This window comes from Microcebus murinus, chromosome 11, assembly GCF_040939455.1.
Source record: "Microcebus murinus isolate Inina chromosome 11, M.murinus_Inina_mat1.0, whole genome shotgun sequence".
Classification (NCBI taxonomy): Eukaryota; Metazoa; Chordata; class Mammalia; order Primates; family Cheirogaleidae; genus Microcebus; species Microcebus murinus.
Window position 1 is genome coordinate 50,384,620 of NC_134114.1, and position 16,016 is coordinate 50,400,635.

The window sequence follows — 16,016 nt, forward strand, 5'->3', positions numbered from 1 at the left end:
TAGAGATGGGGGCTCCATGATCATGAACCCCTGGGCTCAAGCTGTCCTCCTCCCTTGGCCTCCCAGAGTGCTAGGATTACAGCCATTAGCCACCATGCCTAGCCAGTTATTCTCATAATTTGTGTAAGAATTATCTTTCTGTCACTGCCCTTACAACAAAAATAACCAACACATAGATCAATTTTTAAAAAAGCTTCCAGCCAGGCACAATGGCTCATGCTTATAATCCTAACACTTTCAAAAATGAAGTTGGGAGGATTGTTTGAGGTCAGGAGTTTAAGACCAGCGTGAGCAACATAGCCAGACCTTGTCTCTGCAAAAAATAGAGAAATTAGCCAGGCATGGTGGCACGTACCTGTAGTCTGAGCTACTCAGGAGGCAGAGGCAGGAGGATCACTTGAGCCCAGGAGTTTAAGGTTGCAGTGAGCTATGATCATCCCATTGCCCTCATACCCAGGCAGCAAAGTGAGACCCTGTCCCCAAAATACAATCTTTAAAATAAAAAATAAAAGCTTCCCCCAAATGCAAAATACTTTTAATTAGTGCTAATGTAAAATGAGAAAACCTACCATTTAGGATAATAAGGATTTTACCATAGATAGCTATACTCCAGAACATAGAAATTAATTTGTAATATGGCAATATCTCTATAGTAACTAAATTTGTTAGGATGAAATTTAGTCATCCTGGTAGGTTTTTTGTTTGGGGCTGTTTTTACTTTAGGGGGATACATAATACCAACTACCACAGCTGCTCCTCTATGTAACTTTAAACCTTGTGTGAGACCCTCAAACAGAACAGACATAGTGGTACTATAGCAATTCTCTGAATGAGACCATCTGATAGTAAAATATCCCCTCCCTACCCTCACTGGAGACTGACTTGGAAACTTCTTTTTAGCTATCCAGTTTAGATCTCCAGAAAGACTAACCCTCCCTTCTGAAAGATACAGGTAAAGGAATATTGAGGAATCCTCCTGATGCTGGGAGTTTTTTTCTCCCTACCTCCCAGTTCCTGCTCTCCCTCTCCTCAAGCCTTATGTGTTTAAAGAAATACAAACCCAAGATTGAATGGCTTTTTTATTTCCTTGAACACAGAAAATAACTTCTGCATACCAAAGAGAAAAGTTACACTAAAATAAAGATGTTTAAGTTGTAATTTCTGTCAGCAATAGTGGCTGACACCTGTAGTCCCAGCTACGGGGGAGGCTGAGTCAAGAGGATTGCTTAAGGCTATCCTGGGTAACATAGCAAGACCCTGTCTCTCTCTCTCTTTTTTTTTTTTTTGTTCCCCTGGCTAGAGTGCCTTGGCATCGTCATAGCTCACTACAACCTCAAACTCCTGGGCTCAAGTGATCCTCCTGCTGTAGCCTCTAGAGTAGTTGGGGCTACAGGCACTTGCCACCAAGCCAAGCTAATTTTCCTCTATTTTGTAGAGAAAGAGTCTCGCTCTTTCTCGAGCTGGTCTCAAACTCCTGACCTTAAGCAATCCTCCTGCCTCTGCCTCCCAAACTACTAAGATTATAGGTGTAAGCCACTGTGCCTGGCCATGACCCTGTCTCTTTTTTAAAAAAGAATGTAAATTCTATGTATCATTTTGAGATGCATTATACCCTACGGGTACCTGCAGAAGAAACCCACACGTTCAAACTTGAACATGATATGGTAATCCCAGTGCTAAAAATGAGTCCTGTGAATCAGCTGGTATGATAGCTCTGCTACTCACAAGAACAGAGTATACCAGTAATTCACACTGAGAATCTCTGAGCCTCCAAAATTCATTCATGGCCAGGAAAAAAACAGAATTCCATAACCCCTAATGTTACGACTGATCACTCCATTCAGAAAGTAAGGGAAGAGAAGGTAGACAGATTACAGATTGTGGACCTGGTCAAAATCATAGTTGGGTAATCCTAGCTCTCTGGGAGGCCGAGGCGGGAGGATTGCTCGAGGTCGGGAGTTCGAAACCAGCCTGAGCAAGAGCGAGACCCCGTCTCTACTATAAATAGAAAGAAACTAATTGGCCAACTAATATATATAGAAAAAATTAGCCGGGCATGGTGGCTCACGCCTGTAGTCCCAGCTACTTGGGAGGCTGAGACAGAAGGATCGCTTGAGCCCAGGAGTTTGAGGTTGCTGTGAGCTAGGCTGACGCCACGGCACTCACTCTAGCCTAGGCAACAAAGTGAGACTCTGTCTCAAAAAAAAAAAAAAAAAATCATAGTTGGAACCTTATCAGCCATTGGTATTGTTTCTGGAATGATCAGTAAGGTTATGAGGAAAATGATAGGCAGACCCTACTTAGCTAAAGAATCATACTGATGTGTCATATTTTTTGTCCTACAAAGTTTTTTAAGGAAAGGTTTTCTATTTCAAACTGTCCCTGTGCCCAATTAAAAAGGTGGTTTATGGAAATGTTGTCCATATGAATGGTTAACTAGTTATTAAGGATAGTTATTAAGGATCTTCAAATATTTGATGAAAACTTCCAACATGAAGTACAGACTGAAACAAACTAAAAAGGAACGTAGAAAAAACAGAAACAACGAGAGCAAAAGAAAATTTTCCATCACCCCTGTCCAAATCTTCAGGGACTTAAGAGGTTATATTGCACCTATAAAACAAGCACACAATGTGTTGTTTTTTTTTAAGGAACAAAGAATAAGAGATACTTGAAATTTTAAAAATAAGAGATCGCTAAAGGCAAAGACAGTGAAAGGATTTGAAAAGTAAGCTGGAAAACTTTTTCATTAAGTAAAATCAAAAGATTGGCCCGCGCAGTGGCTCAGGCCTGTAATCCTAGCACTCTGGGAGGCCAAGGCGGGCGGATTGCTCAAGGTCAGGAGTTTGAAACCAGCCTGAGCAAGAGCGAGACCCCGTCTCTGCTATAAATAGAAAGAAATTAATTGGCCAACTAATATATATAGAAAAAATTGTCCGGGCATGGTGGGGCATGCCTGTAGTCCCAGCTACTCGGGAGGCTGAGGCAATAGGATCGCTTGAGCCCAGGAGTTTGATGTTGCTGTGAGCTAGGCTGACGCCACAGCACTCACTGTAGCCTGGGCAACAAAACGAGACTCTGTCTCAAAAAAAAAAAGATAAAGAGGTGGGTGGGCATGGTAGTATGTCCTTATAGTCCCAGCTACTTGGGAGGCTTGTGGTGGAAGGATAACTTTGGCCCCAGAAGTTCGAGACCAGCCTGGGCAACATGGAAAGACCTGTCTCCACACACGCACACAAAAAGACATGGACTGTAGTAGAGGAAAGATAAGAAAATTAGGAGATTGATTCAGGATTGATCCTAGAGTATATCAAGAGAGAATAAAGAAAATGGAGAGTGAGAAATCTTAAGAAAATAGCCCAGCATTGATAGATGTGACTTTTTAGATTAAAAGTGACATAAAGAGTACAACTATTATGTATCATTAAAAATTAAAAAACTTTTTTAAAAAGTACCATAAGAACCCTACATAAATGAAAAAAGACTCTTGCCAAGGTAGACTATTGTGAAATTTCAGAGTACCAAGGGATAAGGAAAAGATTTTATTTCCACAGAGAGGAAAAACAGCTTACATAGAAAAGAAAATAAAGGATTAGGGAAAAGAATGACATCATCCTTCTCAGCAGCAGCATTGGAATCTGGGAGACTTCACATTATGAAAGAAAATGTTTCTTCAACCTAGAATTTTATGTTTATTCATATTCTCAGTTAGCTGTGAGAATAAATACAATTATACAAAAAGTTTATATCCAATTCCTTTCCTAGGAAGTAATTGGAAGATGTGCTCTTTTAAGATGTAAGAGTAACCAAGAAAAAGACATAGGATCCAGGGAACATGAGTGTGAATAGAGGAAGGAGATGAATAGAATTCCCTGTTTAATAGTGAAGGAAAGTTCTGAGACAGTAGATACATGCATCAGGCCTAAAGAGTGGCTAGTGCAGGCTGGAGCAAGTGGGAGGAAGGCTTCAGCCCCTCTGGGTGGTTTCCAGGAAAAACAAAAAGGAACTGATGGATTATGATAGATTTGATCATATAGAAATTGGTATTGATAACTGGAATCTCAGCCTTTGTACAAAGTTGCCCAAGACGGAGTGAGAAGAATTAGAGGAGGAAGTCATTACTTCTAGGAAAGCCAAATTGTATAATATTAATATAAGAAGGGAAACTAGCCCGAGCGTGGTGACTCGTGCTTGTAATCCTAGCACTCTGGGAGGCCCAGACGGTTTGATCGCTCAAGGTCAGGAGTTCAAAACCAGCCTGAGCAAGAGCAAGACCCCGTCTCTACGGGAAAAAAAAAATAGAAATTAATTGGCCCACTAAAAATATATAAAAAAATATTAGCCGGGCATGGTGGCGCATGCCTGTAGTCCCAGCTGCTCGGGAGGCTGAGGCTGGAGGATCGCTTGAGCCTAGGAGTTTGAGGTTGCTGTGAGCTAGGCTGACGCCATGGCACTCTAGCCCGGGCAACAGAGTGAGACTCTGTCTCAAAAAAAAAGAATTTGCAAAAAGAAGGGAAACTAATGTGAAGATGGTTCTACACTAAGCAAAAATTATAGTTATAAATGGGGGGAGGTGATAAGTCAAAGGACCAATTTTTTTATATTTAATTTTTTATTTATATTTTCTTTTTCAATTTTTTTTACTTCTCCCCAAATATGACTTGATTAAAAAAGGACCAATTTTTATCATAAGTTTATGGTTTAAGTTTGAGTTCTAAAGCAGTTCTTCCTTTAGGGGAAAAAGAGTTTATTCATAGGGATATTTTCAAACAATGCAAAAGCAGAGAGAGTAGTAAAATGTGCCTTCATTTACCCAACAACTAGCTTCAGTAGTTTTTAACACATGGCCAATTTTACCAGTACCCTCCCACACTAAATTTTTTGCCACAAATTCCAAACATCATATAATTTTATCAATGTTACTTATTTTTCTCTAAAGGATAAGAATTCTTTATCATAATCACAATACCATTGTCATCTGAAAAAAATAATTTCTTAATAACATTAAGTCTATATTCACATTTCCTCAGTTTTTCTCATAAATGTCTTAAGTTGAGTTGTTCAATTTGGGATCTAAAATCCACATGCTAGATAGCTCAGTTTAATTTAAATTTTTTACATGTCTGTCCTTAAAATCTGATTAAATTGGAAGCTTGTCCATAATTTGTATTGGTGGTCTGCAGAATGAAGATACTGGTATCCAAAAGTAAGATAATCTTTTGGGGTATAAGAAGAAAATGTGAACATGTCCAAAAATATCTGTAATGTTATTTAATACCCCTTTTGGTTTCTATTTTTTTAGTACATTTAATATGCATAATGATATAGTGTTATATAATCTCTAATAAATAGGTACTATACTAAGTCCACTCAGAAAATAAAAACATTAATTTGATCAGGAAAGTTTAATACAGTATAAAGAATTAATAACTATACCAGGAGATAACTAATATAGAAATAGCAGATATAAGGATCAGCCACCACTACTGCTAGGGCCAAGACTGATCACTTGGAGAAGAAGGCTCCCCAGGGATAAGATCTAGATCTTGTTGAAGAGGGCAGTTGTGGCTCACTGGATGGCAGAGTAGTCACTGTGGAACTTTGCTAGTGGAACTTGCTAGAAACCTACTTTCTGGAATATAGTAATTGTGCTCTAAGATGCTAAGGAAAGCTGTTGCAGAACAGATGTCTCTCTGGAAGCACTCTGCTAGAAAACTGCTGAGGGGCAAGTAGGGAGCCTGCTGGCCTCACTGCTGGAGCAGCACTGGAGAAACTGCCTCTTCTGCCCCTGCTACAGGAGCCTGGTCACTAGAGAACGTGTGGGTGCTGCAGGAGTCAGCTAAGCAAGACAATGGGAACCAGGAAGCAAAACTTTCCCTTCTTGTAGTGTCTCTTCAGCATCTTCTGTTGACACAATTTCAGTGCCTGTTGGCAAAGGAAAAATATTTAAAGGGCCCAGATCCATTTTCACAGAGAAAGCAAAAAGGCTGAATTTGGAACTGAAAAGAAAGAAATTGATGACTGGCACTGGGGTGGTTTTCTTTTCTTTGTTTATTGGTAGTACACTATAATAAAAATGTTGAAAACTTGGTACTTCATTTCATGTTTTCCCAGTGAATCTGTAAACTTTTTCGAGGCCCTTAACAGTGCTGGAGGCCACTATTATTCACTGAGTATATCTTCCATATATTTACGTAGATGTCTAAGAATTAATTGGAGAATAATATCTGCATAAGCAGGGATTTTGATCATTTCTTAGCAGTTCAAAAATTTTAAACTTTGTAATTATTTATCCTCTTTTAAAGTTTGCTGGCACACCTTTTCAAATAACAAATCTGCTAAGAAATTGCTTAAATAAGATTGGCAAGAGCCGGGTGCGGTGGCTCACGCCTGTAATCCTAGCACTCTGGGAGGCCGAGGCGGGCGGATTGCTCGAGGTCAGGAGTTCGAAACCAGCCTGAGCAAGAGCAAGACCCCATCTCTACTATAAATAGAAAGAAATTAATTGGCCAACTAATATATATAGAAAAAATTGGCCGGGCATGGTGGCACATGCCTGTAGGTTCAGCTATTCGGGAGACTGAGGCAGCAGGATTGCTTGAGCCCAGGAGATTGAGGTTGCTGTGAGCTAGGCTGATGCCACAGCACTCACTCTAGCCTGGGCAACAAAGTGAGACTCTGTCTCAAAAAAAAAAAAAAAAAAAAAAAAGATTGGTGTGTTGGCTGGTCAGAGCTCAGTGGTATTTACAACTAACTGATCACAACCAGTTACAGATTCCTTTGTTCTTTCTCCACTCCCACTGCTTCACTTGACTGGCCTTAAAAAAAAATAACCAAAGCAAGAGCAAGACCCCATCTCTACTAAAAATAGAAAGAAATTAATTGGTCAACTAAAAATATATAGAAAAAAATTAGCCGGGCATGGTGGCGCATGCCTATAGTCCCAGCTACTCAGGAGGCTGAGGCAGGAGGATTGCTTGAACCCAGGAGTTTGAGGTTGCTGTGAGCTGGGCTGACACCATGGCACTCTAGCCCAGGCAACAGAGTAAGACTCTGTCTCAAATAAATTAATTAATTAATTAATTTAAAAAGATTGGTGTGTTGTCTTCCTCCCAGCCTTTGCACTTGCCCTTTTGCTAAAAGTTTTCTTTCTTTAATGTTAGAGCTTTTACTACTTTTAATTAAGTGTATGGTATTTGTATAACAAGTATCAAAAGCCACCTTTAAAAAGCTGCCTCTTAATTTCTTTCAGGTTCCTTTTTTGCCAGGAGATTCAGATCTCGATCAGCTAACAAGAATATTTGAAACTTTGGGCACACCAACTGAGGAACAGTGGCCTGTAAGCCTTCATGCATTTTCTTTGGAATTCAGTTATGATTCCATGAAGTTATTCTAATTGTCATATTCTTTATATAGTGGTGTCACATTGAACATTCAAGAGATTTTATTATCATATACTCATTACAAAATTTTATTTTCAGTCTTTTGTGCTGACTTTTCTTTTTTTTGGAGATAAGGTCTCACTCTGTCGCCCAGGCTAGAGTGCATGGGTGTCATCAAACCCCCAGGCTCAAGTGATCCTCTTGGCTCAGCCTCCTGAGTAGCTGGGACTACTGCCGCACACCACCACGCCCCGGCTAATTTGTAGAGACAGGGTCTCCCTATATTGCTCCGGCTGTTTTTTTTTTTTGTTGTTTTATGTTTGTTTCTTTTAGAGATGGGGTCTTACTCTCACCCAGGCTGAGGTACAGTGGCACAGTCATAGCTCACTGCAGCCCCAAACTCCTCAGCTCAAGTGATCCTGCTGTCTCAGCCCTACTCTCCCCAGTAGTTGAAACTACTGGCCCATGCCACCACACTCAGCTAATTTTTTAATTTTTTTTTTAGAGAGACAGAGTCTCACAATATTGTTCAGGCTGGTCTCGGACTCCTGGCCTCAAGCAGTCCTCCTGCCTTAGCCTCCCAAAGCACTGTAATTAAAGGCATAAGCCACCTTGCCCAGCCTGAAATAGACTTTTTTCACACCCAGCATAGTTAAATGGAGATTCATCCAGGTTGTTGCATGTGAATAATGCCTTCTTTTTTTCTTAAATGATAAGTGTGATATGAATATATTCCACAGTTTAACCATTCACCCACTGATGGACGTCTGTGTTATTTCTAATTTGGGGATATTTGTTATAAACATTCATGTTCATCCACATGGAAGCATTAGGAGAAAAAAATAAATAAATAAATAAATAAACATTCATGTTCAGGTTTTTGGGTAGGAATAAGTCTTCTTTCTCTGGGATAAATGCCCATTTCAGTTCTTGAATCATATGTTAGTTACATGTTAATTTTTAAAGTAAACTACCAGGCTGTTTTCCAGAGCAGCTATACCATTATACATTCCCACGAGCAGTAAATGAGGATCGAGTTTCTCTGAATCCTCTCCTGCATTTGGTGTTGTCATTTTTTTATTTTAGCTATCTTGATTGGTGTATATAGTGATAGCTTATTGTGATTTTAATTTTCAGTTCCCTAATGGCTAATGGTGTTGAATATCTTTTCATGTGCTTCTTTGCCATCTGTACACCTTTATTGAAATGTCTCTTCTAAATGAATGGTTTATTTTTTGTCTGAATATGGAGATCTCTTTTTATATCTATTCTATATATTAATAACTAGTGGTCTTTTGTCATATATGTAGTTTACAGATATTTTCTCTCATGCTGCCTTTTCATTACTCTGAGTCTTCCAGAGTTTTTAGTTTTAACACCAGGTTTACTTTATCAATTTTTCCTTTAATGTTTCAAAGTCAAAGAACTCTTTTGTCCAGCCCAAATATTTTCCTGACAATTTTCTTGTATTTTTTTTCCTAAAAATTTTGTAGTTTTTTTTTTTTTTTTTTTTTTTTTGAGATAGAGTCTCGCTTTGTTGTCCAGGCTAGAGTGAGTGCCGTGGCGTCAGCCTAGCTCACAGCAACCTCAAACTCCTGGGCTTGAGCGGTCCTTCTGCCTCAGCCTCCCGAGTAGCTGGGACTACAGGCATGCGCCACCATGCCCGGCTAATTTTTATATATATATCAGTTGGCCAATTAATTTCTTTCTATTTATAGTAGAGACGGGGTCTCGCTCTTGCTCAGGCTGGTTTTGAACTCCTGACCTTGAGCAATCCGCCCGCCTCAGCCTCCCAAGAGCTAGGATTACAGGCGTGAGCCACAGCGCCCGGCCAAAATTTTGTAGTTTTATATTTAACATTTAAGTCCAAGATCCATTTAGGGTTCATTTTTATATATGTGAGACTTAGGGGCAGGGTTCAGGTTTTTTTGTTTTTTATTGTTTTCAAGAAGCTCTGTTGCCCAGGCTAGAGAACAGTGACTTCATGATAGCTCACTATAGCCTCAAACTCCTGGGCTCAAGTGATCCTCCTGACTAAGCCTCCAGAGTAGCCGGGACTTAATGTGCATACCACCATGCCTAGCTAATTTTTTTATTTTTTTGGAGAGAGGGTTCTTACTATGTTGCTCAGGCTGGTCTTGAATTCCTGGGCTTTCCAAAGTGCTAGGATTATAGGCATGAGCCACCATGCCCAGCCTATGTTTTTAATTTGGATGTCCACATATTCATTGCTGTTATATAGAATTATAATTGATTTTTTTAATGTTTGTCTTAAATCTTTCAGCCTTGCCTTACTAGTTCTGAGAGTTTTTTTTTTTTTTGGAGGCAGAGTCTCACTCTCTTATCTCAGCTAGAGTGCTGTGGTGACAGCCTAGCTCATAGCAACCTCAAACTCCTGGGCTCAAGCAATCCTACTGCCTCAGCCTCCCAGATAGCTGGGACTACAGGCATGCACCATGGTGCCCAGCTAATTTTTTCTATTTTTAGTTGTTTGGCTAATTTCTTTCTATTTATAATAGAGATGGGTCTCGCTCTTGCTCAGGCTGGTCTCGAATTCCTGGAGCTCAAGCAATCCTCCCACCTCAGCCTGCCCGAATGCTAGGATTACAGGTGTGAGCCACTGCACCCAGCTTCTGGGAGTTTTTTAAATAGATTTCTTGGGGTATTCTGTGTAGACTTATCATGTCACCTGCAAATAATAGTTTTCTTTCATTGGAGAGCTATGTGCCTTTCAGTCTTTAAATCTGAATTATAAAAATATTTTGACAGGACATGTGCAGTCTTCCAGATTATGTGACATTTAAGAGTTTCCCTGGAATCCCATTGCAACACATCTTCATTGCAGCAGGAGATGACTTGCTAGATCTCATACAAGGCTTCTTCTTATTCAATCCGTGTACTCGAATTACAGCCACACAGGTATTTTTAACATATCTTTTTAATATTAGGAAATATAAGGATAATTTTGGCTGTAGCATTGATATAAATAGAATTTTATAGAACTAACAATATTCTTTAAATGCTGGAAATATGTGGTTTTGTTTTAAGGAATAACGCACTTTGTATCTCTTCCCCAAGCCACAAACACTATTAAATTATATACATACACAACTATAGGAGAGTTATACTTGCTTGGGAACATACAAATACATACCTGTTTCATATAAGTCACTTTTAAGCAGTTTCCCTAGAGAGGAAAAAAAACAAGGCTTTTTATTTGTTAAAAAACTGGCATATTTCAGTTGAACTCTTTTTTTATTTGTTTGTTTGACACAGAGTCTATGTTGCCCAGGCTGGAGCACAGTGGCATGATTATAGCTTGATACAGTCTCGAATTCCTGGGCTCAAGCAATCCTCCCACCTCAGCCTCCCAAGTAGCAGGAACTATAGGTGCATGCCACCATGCCTGGCTAGTATTTTAAAATTTTCATAGAGATGAAGTCTTGCCCAGGCTGGCCTCAAACTCCTGGCCCCGAGTGATCCTCCTGCCTCAGCCTCACAAAGTGCTGGGATTATGGGTGTGAGCCAATGCACCCGGACTCAGTTGAATTCGTACATATTTAAATCTTTGTGGCATGCCTAATGCTGAAATTGGTTTGTTTGGTTTCTTATTTCTTTTCATTCCATTAAATGTAATCCAGATAATCCATGCTGGTCATTGTCACATTTTGAAAGTGGTAATGGGGAGAAAATGATATGGTTGGGTACAATTGTATATTTACAAGAAATTGAGATATTCTAAGTAAAACAAAAACTGAAACTGACAATTGTTTAAGGAAATAATAAACTCAAGAAAAATTTGGAAGACTAAAAATATCTGCTCTAATAAAATAAGGGAGAAATACAATCCAACATAAAAATGTTAAGACCTATAGATATGATTTTAAAAAACAACATTTTGCAGACATCTGTATTAAAGTTGGAATGGGATACTTTCTTGGATCTCTATGTAACCCAGAATTAGCTTAAGTTACTTGTGGAATTGCTATGATTTTGAAGTAATTCTTTAGATATGCAACTGTTGAAGTAAGGAATCTCTTAATCATTACTGCAAGTACTAATAATATAATGTTGGAGGGGAAATGCTTCAAAAGTTTGCATGGACTTCTTTTTCTTCCTAAAATGATTATCCTAAAGGAAGTATCTTAAATTGTTGTGGCTTTTGAACATTACTAGGCTACTAATATAAATAGATAAATATGGCTTGAGAAACTTGTCATTTAGGATGAAACTATTTTTACTGGAATTGTGCACCCAAGTCAAGAAAATATATTATAGAACATTGCACTGGTAGTTAATAGAAATAACCTTGGGTAAGTCCTTCCAAGTAAAATTTGTATTCATTTGCAGTGGATTATTGAATTATATTCTATTGGTTCCAACCTGTGGTATCTGTTTAAAAAAGTCTTTTCTTAGAGAATATTTACATGATTTGAAATTTGAACATATACAGATATTGTAAGTTTCTCTCTTTGCATTTTGAACTATAAAGCTCAATGTATAGAAAACTGAAATGTACAATAGCTTACAAAGGATAGTTCATAATTAGTACTAGTTGAGCATCCATAATCCAAAACTCTGAAATCCAAAATGCCTCAAAGTCTGAAACTTTTTTGAGTGCCGATGTGACACTACAAGTGGAAAATTCCACAGATAAGGACTTAACACAAACTTTGTTTCATGGAGAAGATTATTAAAAATATTGTATAAAAATTACCTTCAGGCTATGTATGTAAGGTATATATAAAACATAAAGGAATTTCTTGTTTTGACTTGGGTCCCATCCCCAAGATACGTCATTGTATATATGCAAATTTTCCAAAATCTGAAATATTTCTGGTCCAAGCATTTTGGATAAGAGATACTCAACCTATATAGGCTGTTTAATTGTGGAAAACTTAGAAGGAGGTCTCTTTATCTTATAGTAATGGAATTATCAACCAATCTTAGGATCCTGGGTGTTTATTTGTAATACTTTACATGTCCATATTAATTTTGTTTTGTTTTGGGAAATGAGGTGTTCACATAATCTTTTTAATGCTCCTGGCAACTTTGGAAGTTAGGTTATCCTTCACACATTTCAGATACTCACTTAAAAACCTTTCTTTGGTATCTTTTAAAAGGCATTGAAAACTAAGTATTTCAGTAATCGGCCAGGGCCAACACCTGGATGTCAACTGCCAAGACCAAATTGTCCCGTGGAAACCTTAAAGGAGCAGTCACATCCAGCTATGGCAACAAAACGGAAAAGAACGGAGGCCTTGGAACAAGGTAAAATTCCCTTTTTTATAAGAAATGAAACAAATTCAGAAAACTGCAAATAGCTCATATATAGTTAGTGACTGAAGGGCAGCTAAGGAATGTAGCTTGTGAGCTATTTACTTTTTATAAATTTAAATTGTATAAAGTAGAATATGCTATTTTAGCTATATTTGCTTTCATTGAGATTACTTCTGGCACATTTAAGTATACATCAGAGTTATGAGAACCATTGATGTTTACCTTCTCCCTTCATAAATTTCTTCTGTACCTTGTATGCTTATTGTTTAAGTGCTAATGGAAAAATCTTAGTGAAATGATGGGATCAGTGACTGGTTAAAATTTGCTGTAAGAATATGCACATTGTTGGGCCGGGCGCTGTGGCTCACGCCTGTAATCCTAGCTCTTGGGAGGCCGAGGCGGGCGGATTGCTCAAGGTCAGGAGTTCAAAACCAGCCTGAGCAAGAGCGAGACCCCGTCTCTACTATAAATAGAAAGAAATTAATTGGCCAACTGATATATATATAAAAAATTAGCCGGGCATGGTGGCGCATGCCTGTAGTCCCAGCTACTCGGGAGGCTGAGGCAGGAGGATCGCTTGAGCCCAGGAGTTTGAGGTTGCTGTGAGCTAGGCTGACGCCACGGCACTCACTCTAGCCTGGACAACAAAGTAAGACTCTGTCTCAAAAAAAAAAAAAAAAAGAATATGCACATTGTTAAATGTGAACAACCTTTTTATTTTTTTTTGCTTTCTAGGAGGATTGCCCAAGAAGCTAATTTTTTAGTAAAAAAGAACATTGGAAAATATTTTACTACTGAAGAAAATAGTACAAAAGGCAAATAATGGAAAAATAATAAACATTAAGTAAATGCTGTAGAAGGTATTTGTAAATATTCTACACATGTAAAATATGTAAAACTGTGGTTATTTTTATTAAATGTATTTTAAAATAAAATTTAATTCTGGTTTTTCTGATTAGAATACAAAAGGGAGACAAGTTCAATTCTGTTTTTTCTTTTTTTTTTAGCGTATTATGGGGGTACAAGTGTTAAAGTTACATATATTGCCCATGCCTCCCTCCCCCCTTGAGTAAGAGCTTCAAGCGTGTCCATCCCCCAAGTTCAATTCTTTTTAAATGTAGAATTGAAAATGCATTAGTGGAACCCTAATAAAAATAATTATTAGTTATTTTGAAGATCTGGTGAATACAGCATCACAAATTTGTAGTATCATGGGAGGTTTTTCGGTTGTTTGTTTATTTGTTTTGGTTTTTTTTAAAAGAGATAGTGTCTCACTGTGTCATCCAGGCTGGAGTATAGTGGCGTGATCATAGCTCACCGCAACCTCCAACTCCGAGGCTCAGGCAATCTTCCTGAGAAGCTTGGACTACAGATGCACATGCCACCATGTCTGGATAAGTTTTTTTTGTTTTGTTTTTTTTTTTTTTTGAGACAGAGTCTCGCTTTGTTGCCCAGGCTAGAGTGAGTGCCGTGGCGTCAGCCTAGCTCACAGCTACCTCAAACTCCTGGGCTCAAGCGATCCTTCTGTCTCAGCCTCCCAAGTAGCTGGGACTACAGGCATGAGCCACCATGCCCGGCTAATTTTTTCTATATATATTAGTTGGCCAATTAGTTTCTATTTATAGTAGAGACGGGGTCTCGCTCTTGCTCAGGCTGGTTTTGAACTCCTGACCTCGAGCAATCCGCCCGCCTCAGCCTCCCAGAGAGCTAGGATTACAGGCGTGAGCCACCACGCCCGGCCTGGATAAGTTTTTAATTTTTCGCGAAGACGGTGGTTTCACTATGTTGCTTAGGCTGGTCTCAAATTCCTGAGCTCAAACAATCCTTCTGCCTCGGCCTCCCAAAAATGCTGGCATTATAGGTATGAGCTACAGCACCCGGCCTTGGTGGTATTTTAAAATAGAAAAATATTAGTAGTCAGCCTGGGCAACATAGTGAGACCCTTTCTCTACAACAAATAAAAAATTAGCCAAGCATGGTGGTGCATACCTATGATGCCAGATGCTTGTGAGGCTGAGGCAGGAGGATTGCTGGAGCCCAGGAGTTTGAAGTTACAGTGAGCTATGATGACAACACTATACTCTAGCCCAGGCAACAGAGCAAGACCCTATCACAAAAAAAAGAGAGCAAAGGACTTGAATAGACATTTCACCAAAAATGGCCAGCAAGCATAAGGAAAAGTGCTCAACATCACTAATCATTAGTAGAGAAATGCAAGTCAGAATCACAATGAGAGAATGCCTTGTATCCATTAGGGTGGCTACTATCCACAACAAATAAACAAGTGTTGGAAGATGTAGAGAAATTGGAACCCTGTGTACTGTTGGTGGGAATATTAAAATGGTGCAACCACTATGGGAAAAAGTGGCCTAAAAAAATTAAAAATGGAATTGCTATGTGATCCAGCAATTCCACTTCTGGATATATACCTAAATGTACACAAGCAGGATCTCAAGGAGATATTTGCACACATGTGTATAGCACCATTATTCACAACAGCCAAGAGGTAGAAGAAACCCAAGCAAGAGTCCATCAGTGAGGGATGAATGGATAAACAGAATGTGGGACTTCTAACATTATGCTACAATATGGATGAACCCTGAGGACATTATGGTAAGTGAAATAAGTCACAAAATGACAAATAATGATTCCACTTAACGCGCTATTTAGAGTAGTCAACTCATAGAAAGTAGAATGGTAGTTACTAGGGGATGTTGGGGAGGTAGAAATAGGGGGAGTTGTTTAATGGATAGAGTTTCAGTTTTCCAAGATGAAAAGTACTGGAGATTGTTTGCATGATAATGTGAACATACATAAATGTTACTGAGCTAGCTGTGTGCTTAAAATGGTTATTTTAATGGTTACAGTAAATTTTATGTTATACTTTTTTATGACTATTCAGAAAATGCAACAGCTACTGTGTCTATGAGAATGGCTTGTTGTACATTCAGCTTTTTTTTTTTTAATATGGAACGCTCATGAATTTGTGTGTCATCCTTGCGCAGGGGCCATGCCATTATCTGTATCATTCCAATTTTAGTATATGTGCTGCTGAAGTGAGCACCATTCAGCTTTTTGAACCTATTCCCTAATAGCAGTTCTCAAAATGTGGTCCATGGATCTCCAGAGTCCTAGGACTCTTTGGGGAGGTCCACAAGGTCAGAAATATTTCCATAAGAGTAATAAAATGCTAATTGCCTTTGTAGCTGTGCTAATATATGCACTGAAGATGCAAAAGCAATTTTAAGTAAAACTGCTAGGACCTCAGCACCACACAGTACTAGTAGTCTGTATTCATCACTGTCATGCCCTCAAGGTTTGTGAAACACCATTTTTACTTAAGAATGTCCTTCC

At 38.8% G+C, this 16,016-nt stretch overlaps 1 protein-coding gene and 1 non-coding gene across 5 annotated transcripts in view; one reads left to right on the top strand and one right to left on the bottom strand.

Moving 5' to 3' along the window:
* The window catches only part of CDK7 (cyclin dependent kinase 7), a 30,500-nt gene extending 16,903 nt beyond the window's left edge, over positions 1–13,597 (top strand). For all 4 annotated transcript variants that reach the window (XM_012782949.3, XM_076008081.1, XM_020290009.2 and 1 more), the window contains 4 exons: positions 7,253–7,339; positions 10,152–10,301; positions 12,506–12,653; positions 13,398–13,597. In XM_012782949.3, coding sequence (XP_012638403.1) covers positions 7,253–7,339; positions 10,152–10,301; positions 12,506–12,653; positions 13,398–13,426 — 414 coding nt within the window. In that variant the 3' untranslated portion in view covers positions 13,427–13,597. The remainder of the gene's footprint in view (positions 1–7,252; positions 7,340–10,151; positions 10,302–12,505; positions 12,654–13,397) is intronic.
* Positions 13,598–15,623: 2,026 nt separating this feature from the next.
* LOC142874173 (U6 spliceosomal RNA) lies at positions 15,624–15,726 on the bottom strand. The gene has a single exon (XR_012921994.1). It is a non-coding gene; the product is annotated as a U6 spliceosomal RNA (small nuclear RNA).
* Between the last annotated feature and the right edge of the window lie 290 nt (positions 15,727–16,016).